Below are 24,072 nucleotides of genomic sequence, written 5' to 3'. Positions count from 1 at the left end.
AAGGAAATAGTGTGGAAACCTACTCCAAAAAATGAGGCAACAACAAATTCAATCCCTTTTAGACAACTTCCTGGACAAAACGTAATAGTGAAGGTGTAAACTTGGCAGTAGAAAACCTAAACAGTATATTTGACCTCTCAGCTTCCCTATCAAATCAAAAAATGTAAAACAGAAAACCAAAGAAAATTAACAACAATGACAAATGGTTTGATGAAGAATGTAAAAACCTAAGAAAGAAATTAAGAAACCTGGCCAGCCAAAAACATAGAGACCCAGAAAACCTGAGCCTATTCACTATGGTGAATCACTAAAACAATACAGAAATACACTACGGAAAAAGAAAGAACAGCACGTCAGAAATCAGATCAATGTAATTGAAGAATCCATAGACTCTAACCACTTCTGGGAAAATTGGAAAACACTAAACAAACAACATGAAGAGTTATCTACCCAAAACTGAGATTTATGGGTAAACCACTTGTTCAATCTTTTTGGCCCTATAACAAAGAACAAACAGCAAAAACATATACATGATCAAATACAAATCTTAGAATCAACTATTAAAGACTACCAGAACTCACTGGATTCTCCAATTACATTGAATGAACTACAGGACAAAATACAAACCCTCCAACCCAAAAAGGCCTGTGTTGTTGATGGTATCCTCAATGAAATGTTAATATATAAAGGCCACAAATTCCAATTGGCTATACTTAAACTATTTAACATCATCTTTAGCTCTGGCATCTTCCCCAATATTTGGTACCAAGGACTGATCACCATAATCCACAAAAGTGGAGACACATTTAACCCCAATAACTACCTTGGGATATGCATCAACAGCAACCTTTGGAAAATCCTGTGCATTATCATTAACAGCCTACTCGTACATTTCCTCAATAAAAACAATATACTGAGCAAATGGAGCAGTGGCTTCTTCCTTGCTGAGCGGCCTTTCAGGTTATGTCGTTTTAGGACTCGTTTTACTGTGGATATTGATACTTTTGTACCTGTTTCCTCCAGCATCTTCACAAGGTCCTTTGCTGTTGTTCTGGGATTGATTTGCACTTTCGCACCAGGGTACGTTCATCTCTAGGAATCTCCTTCCTGAGCGGTATGACGGCTGCGTGGTCCCATGGTGTTTATACTTGCGTACTATTGTTTGTACAGATTAACTTGGTACCTTCAGGCGTTTGGAAATTGCTTCCAAGGATGAACCAAACTTGTGGAGGTCCACAATTTTTTTTCTGTGGTCTTGGCTGATTTCTTTTGATTTTCCCATGATGTCAAGCAAAGAGGCACTGAGTTTGAAGGTAGGCCTTAAAATACAACCCCAGGTACACCTCCAATTGATTCAAATTATGTCAATTAGCCTATTCGAAGCTTCTAAAGCCATGACATAGTTTTCTGGAATTTTCAAAGCTGTTTAAAGGCACAGTCAACTTAGTGTATGTAAACTTCTAACCCACTGGAATTGTGATACAGTGAATTATAAGTGAAATAATCTGTCTGTAAACAATTGTTGGAAAAATGACTTGTCATGCACAAAGTAGATGTCCTAACCGACTTGCCAAAACTATAGTTTGTTAGCAAGCAATTTGTGGAGTGGTTGAAAAACGAGTTTTATTGACTCCACCCTAAGTGTGTGTAAACTTCCGACTTCAACTGTATATACTGTATGTTGACAATAGGCCCTTTAATGATGGGTTGTTTGATGCTTTAAGTCTGTCTCCTATTTTGAAACTTTTTCTCCTTTTGATAAACCTATATCCCCTATGTTATAAACATATATCCCCCAACCCCTACTAATGTTATATACATTATATATTATAATACATTATTCATAATTTCTTAGGTGTTCGTTTTGTCTTCGAATATGGTATGTCCCTCGCCCTATGTAATAGTGAGGTCATCTTCTAAAAAGAAAGAATAGTAGAAAAACAAAGAGTTATGAAAAGCATGCAATGCTATTAGAAGACTGATGTCCGGCTTTATTAAGCACTACAAACTAACTAAGCACTAAGGCATTACAAATGTACCATTAAAAGCCACATGACATACTGAGCACGACCTGCCTACCCCTGACCAGTGTCTGTGATGCTAGAACAAGTCATCTAGTCTCACATCTCATTTTTAGAATATAAATCAGATTACAGCTGACACAAAGTAGTGAGGTGAGACAGGTCAGAGGTAAGACGGGTGGCAGCTGAGTGAGTGTGAGACAGCTGAGTGGGAGACAGCTGAGTGGGAGACAGCTGAGTGAGTGGGAGACAGCTGAGTGAGGGGAAGACAGCTGAGTGAGGGGGAGACAGCTGAGTGAGGGGGAGACAGCTGAGTGAGGGGGAGACAGCTGAGTGAGGGGGAGACAGCTGAGTGAGGGGGAGACAGCTGAGTGAGGGGGAGACAGCTGAGTGAGGGGGAGACAGCTGAGTGAGGGGGAGACAGCTGAGTGAGGGGGAGACAGCTGAGTGAGGGTGAGACAGCTGAGTGAGGGTGAGACAGCTGAGTGAGGGTGAGACAGCTGAGTGAGGGGGAGACAGCTGAGTGAGGGGGAGACAGCTGAGTAAGGGTGAGACAGCTGAGTGAGGGTGAGACAGCTGAGTGAGGGTGAGACAGCTGAGTGAGGGTGAGACAGCTGAGTGAGGGTGAGACAGCTGAGTGAGGGTGAGACAGCTGAGTTGGAGTAAGACTTCAAAGGCTTCTAAACTATAATAGACAGCACAGTCTATGGATGTGTGTAGTCAGACAGGTACAAGATACCATCAGGTAGACACATGCTAACAACATGTCAGACTGTCTACATATGGGTGACTTGGTTTTTACCCGACTCTTCTCCATTCCCCAGCTGAGCCTCTGTTCAGGAGAAGACTCCTCCACGGTCATCAGTGAAGCACCAGAACTATTCAGCACGTCTTCCTCTACATGGACTATCTGGATCTGGCCCTGCTCCATTCCATTCTCCTGCATAAACAGAATATCCTGGTCAGGTTCAATCAATCACATGTATTTATAAAACCCTTTTTACATATCACAACGTGCTTATACAGAAACCCAGCCTAAAACCTGAGGATCATTATAGTGAGGAGGTGACCCATGCAGCGGTGTGGCTGTAGGGAATGATCTCACGTCTGCTTCCTCAGTGGCTGGTAATGTTGAGCTGGGCACAGAAACATTCTCTGTGGAAGAGGTGGGTACAGATGGGCTAGGTGCAGGGACCTTCACTGGCGGTAAAGTGAGTGTCTGTTTCTTCACTATGAACTCCCCTGGAACCATCTGAAAATAAAGGAAAACAGTAATCATGAGTATACATTTGAGAAAGTGTGTTTGTGTGTCGTGAGGAGTCATTTATTTGCCCAGCCACCTTCTCCAGCTCTTCTAGCTGCTGTTGGAGCTGGTCCACTCTCTGAAAGACAGTGAGGGTCTCCTCAGCCTTCTCTGGCAGACACAGGCCTGGCTTACAGCTCTGGATCTCTGCTATGGTCGTCCGCAAAGACTGGATCCTGTCCACACACACCTGTATAAGGATATACACACAGTGACTCACTCTGGGTTACAGGAGGGAGACCAGGGCCTGTATTCACAAAGCGTCTCAGAGTAGGATTGCCGATCTAGAATCAGGTTTCTCATTTGTTATTCATTATGATCTGAAAGGCAAAACTAACCCTAGATCAGCACTCATTCACTGTCCCTGGGCTAAACGTGCCAGATACTCCTTTCACCGAGCTCACCTTCAGGCTCTCCTCTCTGGGGCTGGGAAGAGTGTCAGGGGACGATAACAACGTCCTGAACTCAGTGACGTCCTTCTCCATCAGCTTCACCTCTGTCTCTATAGCTTCCACCTCCTACACAATCAGAAAAGAACATTGAGCAATGCAGAGAGAAAGCGAGACAGAGAGAGTCTCTCAGAGCATTCACAGTCAGCCCACACCCCTATCAGAGCACAGCAAAATCACAGTTTACTTTAACAGAGCAATACTCAATCATGAGGCATCAAAGCCAAAGGAACTGAATAATATTAAGAAATGCTATAGATGGAAGGAAATAGTGTGGAAACCTACTCCAAAAAATGAGGCAACAACAAATTCAATCCCTTTTAGACAACTTCCTGGACAAAACGTAATAGTGAAGGTGTAAACTTGGCAGTAGAAAACCTAAACAGTATATTTGACCTCTCAGCTTCCCTATCAAATCAAAAAATGTAAAACAGAAAACCAAAGAAAATTAACAACAATGACAAATGGTTTGATGAAGAATGTAAAAACCTAAGAAAGAAATTAAGAAACCTGGCCAACCAAAAACATAGAGACCCAGAAAACCTGAGCCTATTCACTATGGTGAATCACTAAAACAATACAGAAATACACTACGGAAAAAGAAAGAACAGCACGTCAGAAATCAGATCAATGTAATTGAAGAATCCATAGACTCTAACCACTTCTGGGAAAATTGGAAAACACTAAACAAACAACATGAAGAGTTATCTACCCAAAACTGAGATTTATGGGTAAACCACTTGTTCAATCTTTTTGGCCCTATAACAAAGAACAAACAGCAAAAACATATACATGATCAAATACAAATCTTAGAATCAACTATTAAAGACTACCAGAACTCACTGGATTCTCCAATTACATTGAATGAACTACAGGACAAAATACAAACCCTCCAACCCCAAAAGGCCTGTGTTGTTGATGGTATCCTCAATGAAATGTTAATATATAAAGGCCACAAATTCCAATTGGCTATACTTAAACTATTTAACATCATCTTTAGCTCTGGCATCTTCCCCAATATTTGGTACCAAGGACTGATCACCATAATCCACAAAAGTGGAGACACATTTAACCCCAATAACTACCTTGGGATATGCATCAACAGCAACCTTTGGAAAATCCTGTGCATTATCATTAACAGCCTACTCGTACATTTCCTCAAAAAAAACTATGTCCTGAGCAAATGCCAAATTGGCTTTTTACCAAATTACCATACGACAGACCACGTATTTACCCTGCAGGCAAAGTCTTCTCATGCCTTGTTGATTTCAAAAAAGCTTTTGACTCAATTTGGCATGAGAGTCTGCTATACAAATTGAAGGAAAGTGGGGTTGGGGGAAAAACATACAACATTCTAAAATCCATGTAGAAGATGCCAGAGCTAAGTGTGAGGTTATAATTGGCATAAAAACACACACATTTCTTTCCACAGGGCAGTGGGTTGAGACAGGGATGCAGCTTAAGCCCCACCCTCTTCAACATGTATATCAACAAATTGGTGAGGGCACTAGATCAGTCTGTAGCACCCGGCCTCACCCTACTAGAATCTGAAGCCAAACTGTCTACTGTTTGCTGATGATCTGACGGTTCTGTCCCCAACCAAGGAGGGCCTACAGCAGCACCTAGATCTTCTGCACAGATTCTGCCAGACCTGGGCCCTGACAGTAAATCTCAGTAAGACAAAAATAACAGTATTCCAAAAAAGGTCCAGTTGCCAGGACCACAAATACAAATTCCATCTAGACACCGTTACCCTAGAGCACACAAAAACCTATACATCCCTCAGCCTAAACATCAGCGCCACAACTTCCACAAAGCTGTGAACGATCTGAGAGACAAGGCAAGAAGGGCCTTCTATGCCATCAAAAGGAACATAAAATTCGACATACCAATTATGATCTGGCTAAAAATACTTCAATCAGTTATAGAACCCATTGCCCTTTATGGTTGTGAGGTCTGGGGTCCGCTCACCAACCAAGAATGCAAAAATATCCTCTGTGTACAACGTAAAACACAGAATAATGCATGCAGAGCAGAATTAGGCCAATACCCGCTAATTATCTAAATCCAGAAAAGAGCTGTTAAATTCTACAACCACCTAAATGGAAGCGATTCCCAAACCTTCCATAACAAACCCATCACCTACAGAGAGAGATGAACTTGGAGAAGAGTCCCCTAAGCAAGCTGGTCCTGGAGCTCTGTTCACAAACACAAACAGACCTCACAGAGACCCAGGACAGCAACACAATTAGACCAAATAATTACTTGACACATTGGAAAGAATTAACAAAAAAACAGCACACTAGAATGTTATTTGGCCCTAAACAGAGAGTACACTGTGGCAGAATACCTGACCACTGTGACTGACCCAAACTTAAGGAAAGCTTTGACTGTGTACAGACTTAGTGAGCATAGCCTTGCTATTGAGTAAGGCCGCAGTAGACAGACCTGGCTCTCAAGAGAAGACAGGCTATGTGCACACTGCCCACAAAATGTGGTGGAAACCGAGCTGCACTTTTAACTTCATGCCAAATGTATGACCATATTAGAGACACATATTTCCCTCAGATTACACAGACCCACAAAGAATTTGAAAACAAACCCAATTTTGATAAACTCTCATATCTATTGGGTGAAATACCACAGTGTGTCATCACAGCACCAATTTTGATAAACTCCCATATCTACTGGGTGAAATACCACAGTGTGTCATCACAGCACCAATTCTGATAAACTCCTATATCTACTGGGTGAAATACCACAGTGTGTCATCACAGCAGCAAGATGTGTGACCTGTTGCCACAAGAAAATGGCAACCAGTGAAGAACAAGCACCATTGTAAATACAACCCGTATTTATGTTAATTTATTTTCCCTTTTGTACTTTAACTATTTGCACATAATATGACATTTGAAATGTCTTTATTCTTTTGGAACTTTGTGAGTGTAAAGTTCACTGTTCATTTTTATTGTTTATTTAACTTTTGTTGATTATCTACTTCACTTGCTTTGGCAATGTTAACATATGTTTTCCATGCCAATAAAGCCTTTAAATTGAATTGAAATTGAATTGAGAGAGTGAGAGAGAGAGAGCGAGAGAGAGAGAGGAAGAGAAAGGAGGAGAAATTAGGAGAGGTGGACTCACGGCGGCGGCATGGTCTAGCTGGGAGAGCGGAGCCACAAAGCCCTGCTGCACAGCGGCCACATGGCGGTCAGCCTCGGCCAGCTGCTCCTGCTGCGCTGTGATGTCACACACCAAGGAGATCTCGTTCAGCACGGACACAAAGCCCTGCAGAGTGATGCGGATCTGCTGCGAGTCATCCAGCACCATCTACAACACAGAAGGATAGAGATCAGTAACATCGACAGGAGACCATATGATTATTCTGATAATATAGACTAACCTTAACATTTGTTATGCGGTGATGAATCAAATTGTGTTGTGCACTTCATTGTAGTACATTTGACTTGGGTGAGTATAGGAAAAGTTTTGGGTAAGAGTTGCGCTGTACTGACCTGTAGTGCGTGGACGTAGCTGGCCAAATCTTTGGCTGTAGTGTAGGTACAGGGAGCAGTGAGCCAGGACTGAGCCTCAGTTAGCCAACTGTTGGAGCTGTTGATCATCTCATCATGCTCCTGTAACCATGTGCTGATCTGCAAACAACACAAACACATAGTCCGTATTAAATCAGCTATAAAATCATATAGAAAAATCAGAACATCAGACATGCTATGATATCATCATCCACAAATAAAAGTCAACCCTAACGTCATCAAATAAAAATATGATTGATCTATCACACACTATTCAACACAGGGGCTAACACTACCCAAGGGGTTAACTGAACATGTGTCAGAGTAACCAGGGGGGGTTCTGGGAGTTGTAGTTCCTCACCTTGCTGAGGAAGGCGGTCCGGTGCTCTGCCTGCTTGGCCATGTGTGAGTGGAGCAGCTGGGCCTCCGTCAGGCTCTCTGTGAGGACCTGGGCTTCCTCAGCCTGCTCCAGATCCTGCACCTCCACCTCCAACGCTGCCACACGGGAGTGCCACATGTCCAGCTCGTCCCACACACGCTACACAGACACACACACACACACACACACACACACCACACACACACCACACACACACCACACACACACCACACACACACCACACACACACACACACACACACACGTGATAAAACAGTCTCTTTCTGCTATGTACATCAGCCTGGTAAACTCTGATCCTAGATCAGTTCTCATATCTGCTACCTTAGCACTCACCTTCTGTGTGCTTTCTGCCTCCGACAGAGAGGGGCTTCTCTGCTGCAGTTTATCCTGCACTGATCCCAGACCAGCCTTGATCTCAGACACCTTGGCTCCCAGTCTGTGCAGGGGACCGCTCTTCTCCATTACATCCCCTACCTGGGGGGCAATAAGACAGTCAGACACAAGTCGTGGAAATACATGTAGCTTGTTCTTGACATTCATAGAAAATGCAATATACCAATATACAAATGAGGTCCTTACAAATAGACACATTACAATGCTACAAGCACAGGTAAAGGTTTCCTCAAGGTTTCAGCTACTGTACCTTCTCCTCTACTTCCTGCAGTGAGTGTGTAACTTCCTGTAGCGGTCCCTCTATCTCTACGGGAACCAGGGTGTACATGTCTGAGTACTTCATCCTCAGACCCTCCATGATGCGCTGCAGCACTGCCTTCTGGGTACACAGCTGGGTGTGAACCTCCTGAGGAGAGACAGAGAGGGAGGAAAAGAGAGAGAAAGATGGAGAGAGAATAAGAGAGAGAGAAAGCAAGAGATTGAAAGAGAGATGAGAAAAAACTAAGTTCAGCAAGCCTCATTCTACAGCACAGGAGGTTGGTGACACTTTAATTGGGGAGGAACCGGCTCATGGTAATGGCTGGAGTAGAATAGGTGGAATGGAATCAAATACACCAAACACATGGCTTTCCATGTGTTTGATGCCATTCCATTCGCTGCGTTCCAGCCATTATTATGAGCCGTCCTCCCCTCAGTCTCCACTGTTCTACAGCATATACCCTCTCTCTGCCATCATTATGTCTCCAAGGTCACAAACACGCTAATACACATTCATAGATTCATTCACATCCTCCATAGGGTCCAGCTCTTACCAGACAGAATGTACAGCCGAGTATGTCTCACCTCTCTCTCTCTCCTGGGCTGGTTTAACTAGCTCAGAAAGGCTTCCTTATTAAGTCTTTCATTCCTGAAGCTACTCAGCATGAACCCTCTTCACCTCCCACCTAGCAGCACACAGCTAATGAGAGGCTATTCACAGTCCTAGTCCACAGACTGAACATGAAAATCAAACGACGATAGGAAAAACACGACCAGTGATGCAGATGAAATACAGCACAACCTGGCTCTGAGACAGGGACCAGGGCAACGCCACATAGGAAGGTGCATGTGTGTGTGTGTGTGTGTGTGTGTGTGTGTGTGTGTGTGTGTGTGTGTGTGTGTGTGTGTGTGTGTGTGTGTGTGTGTGTGTGTGTGTGTGTGTGTGTGTGTGTGTGTGTGTGCGCGTGTGTGTGTGTGTGTGTGTGTCAGGGAGGTGACATCAGTGCTGGTCTGAGACTGGGACAGATGCACCAAGAGGATCCACTTACAAGGTGGAACAAAAAGAGGCAGGTATGGGGGGCTTTAGAGCCCTTTCATAGACCCTCTCTGAGTAAAGGGGGGTGGGGAGACATAGAGAAAATGTTGGACAAGACTCAGGTCTTTAGACAACACTAACACTGGTCCCCTCTCATCCACTGAGTACCAAGACAAAGCTCCGGGGAAGGTTGATAAAACCAAGCTAGCTAAAGGGATGAGGGCCCAGCCAACGGTTAAATTCAAATGTGGCACTTTGTTGGGGAACTCTTTCACTGAGCTAACAGTCTCACTGAAGACCTTCATTACAACAACCTTTCAGCAGTGAAACTCAAAACCAACTGCCACATACAGTTCATGGTGGAATGATAGAGTATGGAAATATATAGTACAGTCACAACGAGACTTTCCACTTAATTCAACTTGAGCTTCAAATCATTCATTCTATGAATTTCAAATTAGATAAAAATGTGAACAGTGCAATTTGGAAGAGATATTGTCTTTGTAAACGTTTCCTCTGAGTTGATCATGTTTGTTTGCAGAGCACAGACACAGCATTGTGTTGTGGGTACAGGGATGGGAAATACCTACTCATTAGAAGCCCATTACGCATGCATCACTGTACAGAGGGGAGGGGGTTTTTCAAATCTCGACTATGCACTTATCACTATGAAATATATTAGCATTCACAGTAGGCTATGCTATAATTTGTCAAGAACACTGAAACAACCAAAACCACCTCAATAAGCAACACACTAAATATGAAAACATATATGGACAATTCCATAAAATACAGTAAATTACTGAAAATGACAAGTAAACAGTATTTTGTCATTAATTCTACTAATTGTAGTCTACCATATACTTCCATAGGAGGATGATAAAAGCAAAGACTCCAAATGCCATGCTTCAACTGTGGAACCTTTCAATCTGGCAGTCTCAACTCCTGCATGCTGCTGAGAATATTTGCTAAATTACTACACTCTGGGTGTATAGGTACATTGTGTTGTCGACACTGTGTGATGTTAAGGGGTTGTGAGACAGAGGGTTACCCACCTGTAGCTTATGTGTGCTGGGACACTGCTCCAGCTGTGACAGGCGGTCTTCTGCAGCCACCAGCCATGCTTTCACCCCACTCAGCTCCTCCCTCACCTTGTCCCTCTCCTCCACCTCCGTCCGCACCACACACCGCCCCAGCATGCTCTTCTCCTTCAGACTGTAGACACAAACACACAGGCAGGTCTGTAGTGCACCAAACAGCTGGCTAAAGTCTTAGTTACAGTGCCTTCGGAAAGTATTCAGACCTCTTGACTTTCTCGACATTTTGTTATGGTACAGCCTTATTCTTAAATTGATTTTTAAAAATCCTCAGCAGTCTACACACAGTACCCCATAATGACAAAGCGAAAAAAGGTTTTTAAACATTTTTGAAAATGTATTAAAAATAAAAAACTGAAATACCTTATTTACATAAGTATTCAAACCCTTTGCTAGGAGACTCGAAATTGAGCTCAAGTGCATCCTGTTTCCATTGATCATCCTTGAGATGTTTCTACAACTTGATTGGAGTCCACCTGTGGTAAATTCAATTGATTGGACATGATTTGAAAAGGCACACACCTGTCTATATGAGGTCCCACAGTTGACAGTGCATGTCAGAGCAAAGGCCAAGCCATGAAGTCAAAGGAATTGTCCTTAGAGCTCCGAGACATGATTGTGTCGAGGCACAGATCTGGGGAAGGGTACCAACAAATGTCTGCAGCTTTGAAGGTCCCCAAGAACACAGTGGCCTCCATCATTCTTAAATGGAAGAAGTTTGTAACCACCAAGACTCTTCCTAGAGCTGGCCGCCCGGCCAAACTGAGCAATCGGGGGAGAAGGGCCTTGGTCAGGAAGGTGACCAAGAACCCGATGGTCACTCTGACAGAGATCTAGAGTTCCTCTGTGGAGATGGGAGAACCTTCCAGAAGGACAACCATCTCTGCAGCACTCCACCAATCAGGCCTTTACGGTAGAGTGGCCAGACGGAAGCCACTCCTCAGTAAAAGGCACATGACAGCCTGCTTGGAGTTTCCCAAAAGGTATCTAAAACAAGATTCTCTGGAATGATAAAGATTGAACTCTTCGGCCTGAATGCCAAGCATCACGTCTGGAGGAAACCTGGCACCATTCCTATGGTGAAGCATGGTGATGGTGGCAGCATCATGCTGTGGGGACGTTTTTCAGCGGCAGGGACTGGGAGACTAGTCAGGATCGAGGCAAAGATGAACGGAGCAAAGTACAGAGAGATCCTTGATGAAAACCTGCTCCAGAGTGCTCAGGACCTCAGGCTTGGGCGAACGTTCACCTTCCAACAGAACAACGACCCTAAGCACACAGCCAAGATGACGCAGGATTGCTTCGGGACAAGTCTCTGAATGTCCTTGAGTGGCCCAGCCAGAGCCTGGACTTGAACCTGATTGAACATCTCTGGAGAGACCTGAAAATAGCTGTGCAGCAACACTCCCCATCCAACCTGACAGAGCTTGAGAGGATCTGCAGAGAAGAATGGGAGAAACTCAAGAAGACTCAGTGCTGTAATCGCTGCCAAAGGTGCTTCAACAAAGTACTGAGTAAATGTAATGTAAATGTCATATTTCATTTTTCTTATTATTTATAAATTAGCAAACATTTCTAAAAACCTGTTTTTACTTTATCATTATGGGTTATAGTGTAGATTGATGAGGGAAAAAAACTATTTAATCAATTTTAGAATAAGGCTGTAACGTAACAAATTTTCGAAAAAGTCAAGGGATCTGAAAACTTTTCGAAGGCTCTGTATATCACTGTGAATCAAAAACAGCTAGCATGGTACATAACCAATATAACACATAGTCCATTTAGAAAGGAGATTTAAAAAACTCTAGTCTCTTACCTTGACTTCATAAGGCAAAGAGTTTCCTTTGGGAACTAAAGCTGACACCAAAATCAGGATGCAGAGCATCATCTCAATTCAGGTATTTAAGTATTTCACAACCTCTGCATCTGCGGTAATCTACACGGTAAGCATGTGTGTGTACGCTGTGGATGACTGAGTGGGTATGAGTGTGAATCTTTCTGCGCTTGTTGTCCTGAGTGGAGAGGCACAGCAACCCTTTGCCGACCCACTTTTCCCAGAATGCTCATCCAAGTGTGAATGTGGAGCCGGTGGGAGATTGAGTACCTATGCCCTGCACTACCACAGAAACACTGATTGGTATGACCATCAATGCAACACGTTTGGCTTTTAACACTTGTTTTAAAGCCTATAGTTGTTCATTCATGCCATATGGACATATGCTGGCATATGGGGATTTGTGTCTGAGAAGTGGGAATTAAGTGTAATATTTGTGGCACCACACACTCAGCTCCTGAAACAACAATACCAAACAATGTGTTTCCTGTCCTGTCTGTTGTATGGTGGTTGACCTCTCACCTGCCATAGCGGTCCTGCATGACCTGCAACTGTTGACACAGTGGGGTGGGCGGGGCCTTCTCCAGGTGGGCGGGGACGCCCAGCAGTCTGGCGATGCGGAGCTCGAGAGCTGAGAGAGCTCGGTGCTCACAGTCTAGCCTGTCCTGGTACTGGTCCCAGTACAACAGCAGCACCTGCAGCTCTTCCCCACACACCTTCTCCCTGGAGTCATCTGGCAGCTCAGCCTCCACCTGCTCCAGCATGATGGACGCTCGCTCCACCTGAAAGGATAACAAGAATTGGAGTTAATGAGTCAGTCTGTAAAATGTCTGCTTCCAACCTGACTTTCTGTGCTGGGTGTGTAAGGAAGAGTGGGGTCTCTATATTGTGTCAATCATTGGCTGAAAGAGTTTGGTAGATTTTATATCGCAGGGTTGAAAACAATTTAATTTCAACTCAGTCATTTTAGGAAATGTATAGCTATTTTTAAGATTGAGGTAGAGGTGTCCAGTATCTATCATGTAACTCACGCTCTTTGTAATATCACTCCATTCGTCTGCCCTCTGATTTGAGTGAGTCTTCAGATTGCGGGTGCAACGCTGCAGTCTTGCCACCTGCCTCCAGAGCGCGCTCACCGCCCCCTCCCTGCTGCAACGGCAACCCTGCTCTGGGCACCACTCCCCCAAACACTTTAGAAGCCCCGTTACAGAGTCCACCTCCTCAGACAGAGCCTGTAAAGGATAGAGAGAGTGGTTGGTAAAAAATACATATATTTTTTATAAATGTTAACGCTATGAAAAATGTGTTTAGCATTTTTTCCCCATACCTTTAGCTTAGCTTGCTGGTCGGTGCAGTCTGTGAGAGAGCTGACTTTGTGAGAGTGACAGTAGGAGAGATGGGTCTCTGCGCTTTCTACACACTGGCAGATCTCCTCATGGCACTTCCTATACCTTCTGTGATACTCAGCACACCTACAAAACACAAGCCACATATCAATCAGGCGTCACATCAATAAGACTACTACAAATGGCATTAAGCATTAGAAGGTAGGCTTGACTTGGCAGTTGAGTATTACAATAATTTCACTATCATGACTGTATCTAAGGCCCCATGACTCTTAGAGACAGTGTCTACCTCTGCAGGACCTCCAGTTTGAGCTGGGCCTGGGCCTGGAGGGTGGACATCCGCACCAGGAGCTGGCTCAGCACCTCCCTCTGTAGACGCTCCACCATCTGGGGGCTCAGGTAGTCATGCTGGAGGGCCAGGGTCTGGAGCTGGCTTATATGGGAATGGAGCTGCTCCTCCATGGAGGCCAGGGCCGGATGGATGTCCCTCAGCCTCTCAAGGCAATCTCCGACTGGGGCTAATGAGGGATGGAGCAGGGCCTCAGCCTCCTGGAGGAACCGGACAGCACCACTCACCGCTCCAGTGTAGTCTCTCAAAGAATCCCGTGCCTGGGAAACGCTCTCCTGAAAAATCATCACCATTTTTAACATGAATAGTCAATTAACATGCATTTAATATGGTTTTGAAACACTATCAACCAAAAACAAAACAACTTGCCATCCGTAAGTCACATTCATTTAGGATTGCATTCTTCAGGTCCATCAGGTCACTATACTCCGGGGATCCATCCTGCTGCCTAGTTCCTTTCTTGCGCTCTAGAATCTTCAACACCCTCAGTCTGCACTCCACGGTCATCCGCAGGGTCACAATCCTCCAGTGCTCCTTGTCGACGGCTTCCTCTGTGGGATCCACCTGGCATGGTTGCTGCAGCTCCCGCTGGATGTCCCTTAGGAAGGCCAGCACAGCTCTCTGCTCTGACTGGAGGTGTACCTCCTTCAGCAGGCCCCACTCCAGGATCTGGATGTTGTTGATCACAGTCATCTCCCAGGTTTGGAAGCTCTCCAGGTTCTGCTTAAGCCTCCCACGCTCTGCAGTCAGCTGTGAGGGATAGAGGTCCTGGGAGATGCTCTGCAGCTCATCGGCAGCCTCCTCACACAGTCTCTTTATCAGAGGGAGCTGAGTGAGGATGACCTGACCGGTCGTGTACCTCTCCTCCTTCCCCCTGTTCTCCTCCTTGGTCTGGAGGACCTGCTCCTCCACATTTTCCCGCAGTTCCTCCACACACTTCCTGAAGGTTAGGTACCTCTCGTGTTCTTTGGCCTTCATATTCAGTGTGCTCATTTTGCAGTGCAACTGGGAAATGACACACAGCAGCTCTTGTTTCTTCTCCTCAGGGATGAAGGGTTGCAGCTTGTCCACCTGGCACTTGTGCTCCACGATCATGTGTTTAAACGGCTCAATGGTGCTTAGAGTCTCCCTGGTGACCGGGAACCTGTGTCTGTTTAGGTCCACCAGCATCTGTCTCAGGCTCTTCTCCACTGTGGTCACCTTGTGCCTAGATGCGTCTTGGGTCTGAAGGAGTTCCTCCAGCTCCTGCTTGTTAGCTTTCTCATAGCTGATTATGCTCTTGATGTCCTCCTGGAGGTTTGTGAGTTTCTCATTGAGGAGGCAGTTCTCTGTGATGCTGAGCTCAGAGGCGATGTCTCTGCTCCTCATGAGAAGAGCCTCGGACACAGCAGCCTGTTTCTCCGCCTCTACCAGGGTCTCCTGAATCTGTCTGACCCGGCGATCCAGGTCTTTAGTACTCTGGCCCTCCCCCTCTCCCCTCCTGGAGGCTTCTCTATGGAGGTGACCCACCACCCAGGAGTCCAGGTCTGCTATCTGCTCTGACATATTCTCTCTAGTCTGCAGGCCTGACTCCATCTCCTTCACAGCCTTGGCTAGCTTCTCTGTGGTGGACCTGGACAGACTCTCCAGGCTGACCAGGGAGGAGTGCACCATGGGGACATCATCAGCCTGGTCCAGCTCTGGGAGCAGCTCCTCCACCTCCTCCACCAGGGCCTCCAGCTGGGCCTGCTTGGCTGCCATCTCCCACTGCAGCTTCTTCAGGTCTTTGATCTGCCGATGGACCTCCTCAGGGAGCAGGGCCACCTTCCTCCTCCGGCCCTCGATGTCGCTCTCCGTCTGCTTGGCCCAGGCAAACGCGTCCATCATTACCTTATGGATCTTATTCATGATAGGGTTGTCACTGCTGGGGGTCTGAGAGGACACCTGCTCTCCAACACGATCCAGCTGCTCCTTGACCTGTTGGAGCCCCTGTTCTATCTGCTTTGTCTCCTTCTCCCATTGGGGGCTGTGGGCCAGAGCCTCTGAGCCCTGCTGCAGGTAGAGGTATTTCTGCTGAGCTGCAGTCAGCTCAGCATTCACCATAATCAGCTCCTGGGCCCTCTTGCTGTCCCACTGGATTGTAGTGGAATGGGGTGAGCCTGTAGCCTTTCCTATGACCTCCAGTTGCTCCTGAAGAGAGGAGATCTCTGCGAGAAGGCTGCTGGTTTCCCTGGCATAGCCATTGACACAGTACAGGGTCTTCTCTGAAGCTCTCTCCAGTGACCTCCACTCTTCCTGCAGGTCTATCTGCTGGATCTGTGCAGCAGCTCGCTTTGCCTGGTTCAGGTGGGGGTACAGCTTGGTAAGAGTGAGGATCAGCTCCCCCATGACGGTCCTGTCCTCCTCCATACCCCGCAGAAAGGAACGTAGCTCCTCAGCTTCTGCTGAGCTGCTCTCCACTGGAGATCTGCACACAGCATGGTAGAGGGGCATTATTTTTTTAAACTGAGCATTATAGACAAATTATCCCCTATTCACTAGGCAGTATGACCGTCAAATTGTATTGTGAAATTAGAAAATGCCTAATATTCTTACTGATAAAAACTAAAGTAAAGCTATTCATCAGAGACTGCAGTGACAACACTCACGTTGTGAGGGTCTCCAGCTCTGCAGACAGCTTCTCCAGAGTGGCCTTGACTGTCTGTGTCTGCCTGTCCGCCTCAGTGACCAGCTGCAGCTGGGCCTCCTTACAGTGGACAGCTTCTGAGGCATCCCACACTGCTGCGCCCCACTGGCTCTCCACATGCTCAAAGGCCTCCCGGTCTGCAGTCTGAGCCTCTCTGGGCTGGGAGAACACAGACACCTGGGTCTGAGCAGCCTGTCTGCACTCCTGGAACCACAACATACAAAACACACACTCAGTAGGATGTTCACTCTAGGAATAATGATCAACTGACTCAATAGGACAGACTTGAATAGCTTCTAACTTAAATATCAACCTCTGTGTTGACATTTAAATAGGTTGCTATTGTGAACTGTACTGTGGATTATGTTGTGGGTTTCTATTGTGCGTTGCTGTTGTGGTTTTCTGGTGTGTTGTGCATTGCTATTGGGTTGCGGTTTATTTTGGCCTGGCTCTCACCTCGGCCTCCTCCACCTGCAAAGCCATGGCTGCGGGGCTGAGGTCTGCAGGGCGGTTTCTGCAGCCCAGTACCCTGACCACCAGCCTGCTCAGATGAGCCTGCAGGTCAGCCAGAGACGTGTTCAGAATCCTCATGGGGTCCTCCCAAGGTTTGATCTGTGGTTACACACAAAGAGACAGTATGACCATGTGGACAGTGTGGTGCGCTTTGACAAAGATTGAGATACTAATAATTCAAGCTATTGTAATATGTTTTTTTCCTTGCCAGGGCAATTTTTTAAAAGTGTTCTGACAATGACATTGCATAACTGCTCGCACAAACGTTCAAATATCAGATACATTTCAAACACTAATACAAAGCATTACTATCACAAACTCAAAAATGTGTATGTGCACCTCTGTACAGTAACCTTTGAGCGTACCTCAATGAGAATGCTCTTTGGTCCAGTTTGTGACAGGCGCTGGATGTCAGTGAAGATGTCCTGCATGGTGGGTCCTTCTGGTACAGCTGGGGTCTCTTTTTTCACAAAAAGGTCTGGGGTTAGAGTCTCCTTGTTTACAACAGGGACTGCTGCCTCAACAGGAGCTGCTGGCTTCTCTGTGCTGCACACCTGTTGCTGCTATGAAAACCAAAATAACAATTAACCTGTGAATGAATAGCGGGCTTCCAGGCATTCACCAAAGCCTACGTCAAACCTGTGGTGTCAAAAACCACGGTTGGAAGTGGTGAAAAATAATACTCCCCACAACAACACTCACAGCAGTGAAGTGAACACTAGAGTGGGCACGATCAGTGTTTAGTCTTTCTGCCTATGACATCATAGAGAGTGACATCATGAGAGAGGCGGGCGGCTCACATTCCTGTCCTTGAGCCGTGTGTTCCGTGCAAACACAGGTAAAGACCTTATATATATATATACAGTCTATGGTCAAGACAGCACAGGCCCTTGTTCTTTGTTCAGACTACATTGTATTCTTTAAAAAACATTTAAAAGTACCTTGGGTAGTTGTCCTTTGCTGCATTATGAGTGAGGGAGTAAATATTAACATTATCAACATTATCAAAAGTTATCAACAGCTATCAACGTCATTAACAGAAGACTAAGCATTCTTTGTAGACCCAAGCTACAACACACACAAAAGAACAGGTGTTTTTTCATTTTCATTTCCACCTAGAGTCATGCAAATGTGGTGCTTTTAATACAATTTTGACTATAGCATTACTTCCCTGAAGCAACGTCACTCACTGTATTCACTCTCATCCCTCCAACTATTTCTCTCACTTTGCCATCTCTTTGTCTCTCTAGGTAAGACCTCTAACCCTTCTAGCTGCTCTGAGGTACAGGGGCATTCAAAATGTTCTGTCCTTTAGAACAATGTGCCACAGAACCCCAGAGATAAATTAGACTAGAATCAAGCCTGTCTCGCTTATACAGCTCATATTACAGAGCCTGGAGATAGAACCCCACACTTTCTCAAAACAAACATGGGGGTATTTTACAGCTTTGAGTGAGTGAGCGAGCAATGGACCCACCTGTGGCAAGTCACTGCCATCCGGCTTTGCCCTCTCTATGCTCTCTGTTGCCATAGCAACATGGCCTGGGCGCAGATTCCCAAAACACTTCTTGTGCAAAAACTTTAGAAGCTTCTTAAGAAAAATAATAAGAAGTTCATAAGATAGTTTGCAAATGCAATTCCTCAACAATATATTAAGGTTGAATGACATTCTTACAAACTTCTCAAATATCTTCTTACAAATCTTCTTAATAACCTCTTGAAGCTAGGGGGCAGAATTTTTATGTTTGGAAAAATAACGTTCCCAATGTAAGCTGCCTATTTCTCAGGTCCAGATGCTAGAATATGCATATAATTGACAGAGTAGGATAGAAACCACTCTAAAGTTTCCAAAACGGTCAAAATATTGTCTGTGAGTATAACATTACTGATTTTGCAGGCGAAAACCTGAGGAAATCCAATCCGGAAGTGACTCTTATTTTGAAAAATCACTGTTCCATTGCCTGTCTTTCGTCCATTTAAAGGGATATCGACCAGATTCCTTTTCCTATGGCTTCCTCAGGGTGTGAACAGTCTTTAGACATAGTTTCAAGCTTTTATTCTGAAAAATGAGCGAGATTTATCAAATCGCGTCAGTGGATAGACAGATGTCCTTCCATTAGTTCATGCGCGCGACACTGGTCGCTCGACATTTTCTTTCTCTCCTGTATTGAATAGTTTACCGTCCGGTTGAAATATTAACGATTATTTATGTTAAAAACAACCTGACGATTGATTATTAAAAAATGTTTGACATGTTTCTACAAACTTTACGGATACTATTTGGAATTTTCGTCTGTCGTTCATGACTGCTCGAGCCTGTTGATTTCTGAACATAACGCACCAACCAAATGGAGGTTTTTGGATATAAAAATAATATTTATCGAACAAAAGGAACATTTCTTGTGTAACTGGGAGTCTCGTGAGTGCAAACATCTGAAGATCATCAAAGGTAAGCGATTCATTTTATTGCTTTTCTGGCTTTCGTGACCAATCTACATTGCTGCTAGCTGTTCGTAATGTTTTGTTTAGTGATTGATAAACTCACAAACGCTTGGATTGCTTTCGCTGTAAAGCATATTTTCAAAATCTGACACAATAGGTGGATTAACAACAAGCTACGCTGTGTTTTGGTATATTTCACTTGTGATTTCATGAAAATAAATATTTTTAGCAATTGTTTTTGAATTTGGCGCTCTGCAATTCAGCGGTTGTTTACGAAAATGAGGCAACCGTTTTAGCTAGCTATCTAGCTAGCAATGGCAATCATGTTAGCATATTTCTTACTGAGATGACTGTTCTAAAACATGTTCTTGGGTTTAAAATAATCAACTGACACTTTTAGATGAAGTTTGTGAGTGAATTAAATATGTTCAATTGCTTTCCTGAGCTTTTTCTCCCACTGCCCTGAGTTTAAGGGTTTATAACAACATTTCCAATAACGTTATTTTCAAGAATCTAATTTCTTCTTAACTTTTTGCTTAAGGAGAAACATAGGATATAACGCAAGAAAATATTCAAGAACCTTTTCTTAATTTTCTTCTTAAGTCTATAGTTAAGGAAAAAATGGCAGAAGGTTTTATGAATCTGGGCCCTGGGCCCTCCTTGAGCTCTTTCCTCTTTTGCTCCTCTTCATCTGTCTGTTGTTTATCTAATTTGGCCACACTTACCTCTGGCTGGTCTTTAGTGCTGCTCTCCCGGTCTTCTTTTCGGGTGTTCTCAGTCGCAGCTGTAGCTCCATGTTGCTTGATTGGTTGGGCAGCATCTCTCTTTGGCTGTTTTTCACTCACTGACAGACTCTCACTTTCGATTATAGCTGACTGTTTTCTGTCTGGTTGGGCAGTAGCCTCCAACTTCACCTTTGGTTCGGTCAGACTTTCTTGCACCTCACATTGGTCATGTTCACTTCTCCACTCTTTATCATGCTCTTCCCAGGTCCCTCTGCACTGAACCTCAATAGCTCTGTCACTCGTTGCTTTGGAGGGTTCTGGTTGAGTCTGTGGTAGGCATGCATTGCTAACCTCTGCCTGAGATATGTCAATTTCAGTCCACACTGTCTCTGCTTTCTCTGACTGCAATGTCTTAGTGACGCGTATCTTTGTTTGACTGGGTTGATCAGAACCGATTATCTTGCTCTCCGGTTTAGTCAGAGCTGAAGCTTCTTGTTTGACTGGTATGGTTTTCTCTTTGACAGGGGTGTGTGACAGTGGCTTAGCTTGCTGATTGTCCTGGGTGGGAGCCTGTTGGCTCTTGGCTGTCTTCTTGGTCCGAGGCAGTGTGGATGGTACTGGTGCTTTTGGTTCGACTTGTGTCTGGATAGAGGTGACAGCAAGAGGTACAGCCACATCGGCCTTCTGTTTACTTATCTCAGAGGCCAGGGGTGATGCAGAAGGTGCTGGTGGAGTTGGTGCTTTTGGTTGGTCCTCTTTCCCAACTTTCTGGACATCACTCACTGTGGGCAGGTCCGGTACAATGTACCACTGTTCAGTCTCAGTCTTGCTGTCCTTCCATAACTCCTCAGTGTTATACTTGACACTGTCCTCCACAGCTCTCTCAGGCTGTGTGTCAGAGGCCTGGGGTAGAAGGGCCTGGGTTGTAGCCTGCTGGCTCTTGGCTGTCTTCTTAGTACGAGGCGGTGTGGATGGTGCTTTTGCTTTGTCCTCTGTCTGGGTTGAGGTGACAGCAGGAGGTACAGCCACATCACTCACTGTGGGCAGGTCCAGTACAATGTATCGTTGTTCAGTGTCATCCTTGCTGTCCTTCCATAACTCCTCAGTGTTATACTTGTCCTTGTTCTCCACAGCAGGCTGTGTGTCAGAGGGCTGGGCCTGCTGGCTCTTGGCTGTTTCCTTGGTACGAGGCGATGTGGATGGTGCTTTAGTTTTGTCTTCTGTCTGGATTGAAGTGACAGCAGTAGCCACAGGCTCTTTCTGGACATCACTCATCGTTGGCAGGTCCAGTACAATGTATCGTTGTTCAGTCTCATTCTTGCTGTCCTTCCATAATTCCTCAGTGTTATACTTGACACTGTCCTCCACAGCTCTCTCAGGCTGTGTGTCAGAGGCCTGGGGTAGAAGGGCCTGGGTTGTAGCCTGCTGGCTCTTGGCTGTCTTCTTAGTACGAGGCGGTGTGGATGGTGCTTTTGATTTGTCCTCTGTCTGGGTTGAGGTGACAGCAGGAGGTACAGCAACATCGCTCACTGTGGGCAGGTCCAGTACAATGTATCGTTGTTCAGTCTCAGCCTTGCTGTCCTTCCATAACTCCTCAGTGTTATACTTGACCCTGTTCTCCACAGCTCTGTCAGGCTGTGTGTCAGAGGGCTGGGCCTGCTGGCTCTTGGCTTTTCTCTTGTTGCGAGGTGGTGTGGACGGGGGTGGTGCTTTGACTCCTGTCTGGACAGAGGCAACAGCAGTGGGCTGAGCCATATCAGGCAAGTCCAGTATAAGGTCTCGTTGTTCAGTCTCAGTGTTGCTGTCCTTCCATAACTCCTCAGTGTTATACTTGACCTTGTTCTCCACAGCTCTGTCCGACTGGGACTGAGGAAGCCTATTCTCCGGGTGTTCACTGGGCCTTACCGTGGAGTCCTGTGATTCTGTCTGCTGTGGACTGTGACTGGACGGACTGAATGACTTTGTTCCTGGATATCCAGAACTGGTGGACTGAGTGTCCGAGTCCATTTTGTCTGTATCAAGCACTACTTCTCCGGAGGATATGATACGTGCGGTGTCACTGCTCATCAGTGGCCACATCTCTGGTGTCTCCAAATACACAGTGTCAGTGTCCAGAATGACCGAGGACACTTTCTTCTCTAGTGGCTGCGGTGTGTCGACATCATAACACACTTGGCTTTTTGTGTCAGGGACGTGAGCTTGTTGTACCTGAGATTGTTTTACTTGTGTGTCGTCATGACTACATTGTCTTTCAGAGTCAATGTAAGCATGCTGTGAGCGTAGGGCATCCGTCAAATATGTCTCCTGATCAAGGCCTTGGTCTGTCTGGTCAGTTGCTTGACTAACCGTCTTCACAGTTGTAGTCTCTACTCTTGTGACATGAGTATCACCATGCTCCTTGACTGCAGTTCTCTCTGTCATCAGGGTCTCAGACGATCGACTCTTGGTATCTTGTATTTGGATGGTGGAGGAGGTTATGTCCGTCTTCAGGGTTTCAACCGATCGAGTGGTCACTATCGTGCTCTGTTTAGGCTCTACTGCAGCCTTTGGCACCTTTCTGACAGCAGTTTTATTCTCCTTTGCCGGTTCTGGTGTCATGACAGACCCTGAACTTGGTGCTTCAGTATGCGCCATGGCAGTGACAGCTGAAGTCTCCTGTTTGACTGGTATGATTTTCTCTGTGACAGGGGGGAGTGGCTGTGGTATGATTTTCTCTGTGACAGGGGGGAGTGGCTGTGGTATGATTTTCTCTGTGACAGGGGGGAGTGGCTGTGGTATGTTTTTCTCTGTGACAGGGGGGAGTGGCTGTGGTATGATTTTCTCTGTGACAGGGGGGAGTGGCTGTGGTATGATTTTCTCTGCGTCAAGGGGGAGTGGCTGTGGTATGTTTTTCTCTGTGACAGGGGGGAGTGGCTGTGGTATGTTTTTCTCTGTGACAGGGAGGAGTGGCTGTGGTATGATTTTCTCTGTGACAGGGGGGAGTGGCTGTGGTATGATTTTCTCTGTGACAGGGGGGAGTGGCTGTGGTATGTTTTTCTCTGTGACAGGGGGGAGTGGCTGTGGTATGATTTTCTCTGTGACAGGGGGGAGTGGCTGTGGTATGATTTTCTCTGTGACAGGGGGGAGTGGCTGTGGTATGATTTTCTCTGTGACAGGGGGGAGTGGCTGTGGTATGATTTTCTCTGTGATATGGAGAAGTAACTGTGGTGTAGCTTGCTGACTCTCCTGGGTGGGAGTCTGCTTGGTCTTGGCTGTCCTCCTAGGTGGTGCGGCTGGTTTGTCTTCTGTCTGGACTGAGATGACAGCAACGGGCTGAGTCACATCTATTTTCTGTTTACTCTTCTCAGCTACATCCTGGGAGGGAAAAGGAGAGAAAATATGAATACAAAATGTTGTTGCATTAAACAGTTTAACAATGGGCTGGTTGGGGATCTGTAAAGTTCTCACTTTCAGAGTCTTGGTGAGAAAGGTGCTGTGTGTGTCTGCATCCCTGAGTGTTGCAGTGGTGTCTTTCTCCAGTCTGTCTGCTTGGTCAGGCTTCAGGCAGTCCACCAGGAACTGTCTGTGAGACAGCACCTCCTTCAGGGCTTTTTGGAACTGCACACCCTCCTCTAATGCAGCCTGAAGCAGGAAGAACCACTGTCACATGCTCTACCATCAGTGAGTGATGAGTGTTTCCATGTTTACTCAAAAACTCTGAGTTCTTGGA

General features: G+C 45.6%; 1 protein-coding gene across 6 annotated transcripts in view; it reads right to left on the bottom strand.

Moving 5' to 3' along the window:
• syne2b (spectrin repeat containing, nuclear envelope 2b) overlaps positions 1–24,072 on the bottom strand; it is a 150,699-nt gene that overhangs the window by 69,670 nt on the left and 56,957 nt on the right. For 3 of the 6 annotated variants that reach the window (XM_055863314.1, XM_055863317.1, XM_055863319.1), the window contains exons 34-53: positions 23,811–23,984; positions 20,364–23,717; positions 17,562–17,759; positions 17,140–17,295; positions 16,646–16,887; positions 14,388–16,464; positions 13,959–14,293; positions 13,651–13,795; positions 13,355–13,555; positions 12,846–13,105; positions 10,448–10,607; positions 8,349–8,504; positions 8,039–8,179; positions 7,668–7,844; positions 7,289–7,426; positions 6,918–7,103; positions 3,729–3,842; positions 3,362–3,514; positions 3,064–3,273; positions 2,824–2,961 (exon numbers count right to left, since the gene is read on the bottom strand). In XM_055863314.1, coding sequence (XP_055719289.1) covers positions 2,824–2,961; positions 3,064–3,273; positions 3,362–3,514; positions 3,729–3,842; positions 6,918–7,103; positions 7,289–7,426; positions 7,668–7,844; positions 8,039–8,179; positions 8,349–8,504; positions 10,448–10,607; positions 12,846–13,105; positions 13,355–13,555; positions 13,651–13,795; positions 13,959–14,293; positions 14,388–16,464; positions 16,646–16,887; positions 17,140–17,295; positions 17,562–17,759; positions 20,364–23,717; positions 23,811–23,984 — 8,715 coding nt within the window. The remainder of the gene's footprint in view (positions 1–2,823; positions 2,962–3,063; positions 3,274–3,361; positions 3,515–3,728; positions 3,843–6,917; positions 7,104–7,288; positions 7,427–7,667; positions 7,845–8,038; positions 8,180–8,348; positions 8,505–10,447; positions 10,608–12,845; positions 13,106–13,354; positions 13,556–13,650; positions 13,796–13,958; positions 14,294–14,387; positions 16,465–16,645; positions 16,888–17,139; positions 17,296–17,561; positions 17,760–20,363; positions 23,718–23,810; positions 23,985–24,072) is intronic. The other 3 variants (XM_055863320.1, XM_055863318.1, XM_055863315.1) reach the window with 3 other exon arrangements.

Source organism: Salvelinus fontinalis, chromosome 15 (assembly GCF_029448725.1).
Source record: "Salvelinus fontinalis isolate EN_2023a chromosome 15, ASM2944872v1, whole genome shotgun sequence".
NCBI classification, from domain to species: Eukaryota; Metazoa; Chordata; class Actinopteri; order Salmoniformes; family Salmonidae; genus Salvelinus; species Salvelinus fontinalis.
Note: the sequence above shows the minus strand (reverse complement) of the source record. Positions and strands in the feature narration are given on the sequence as shown.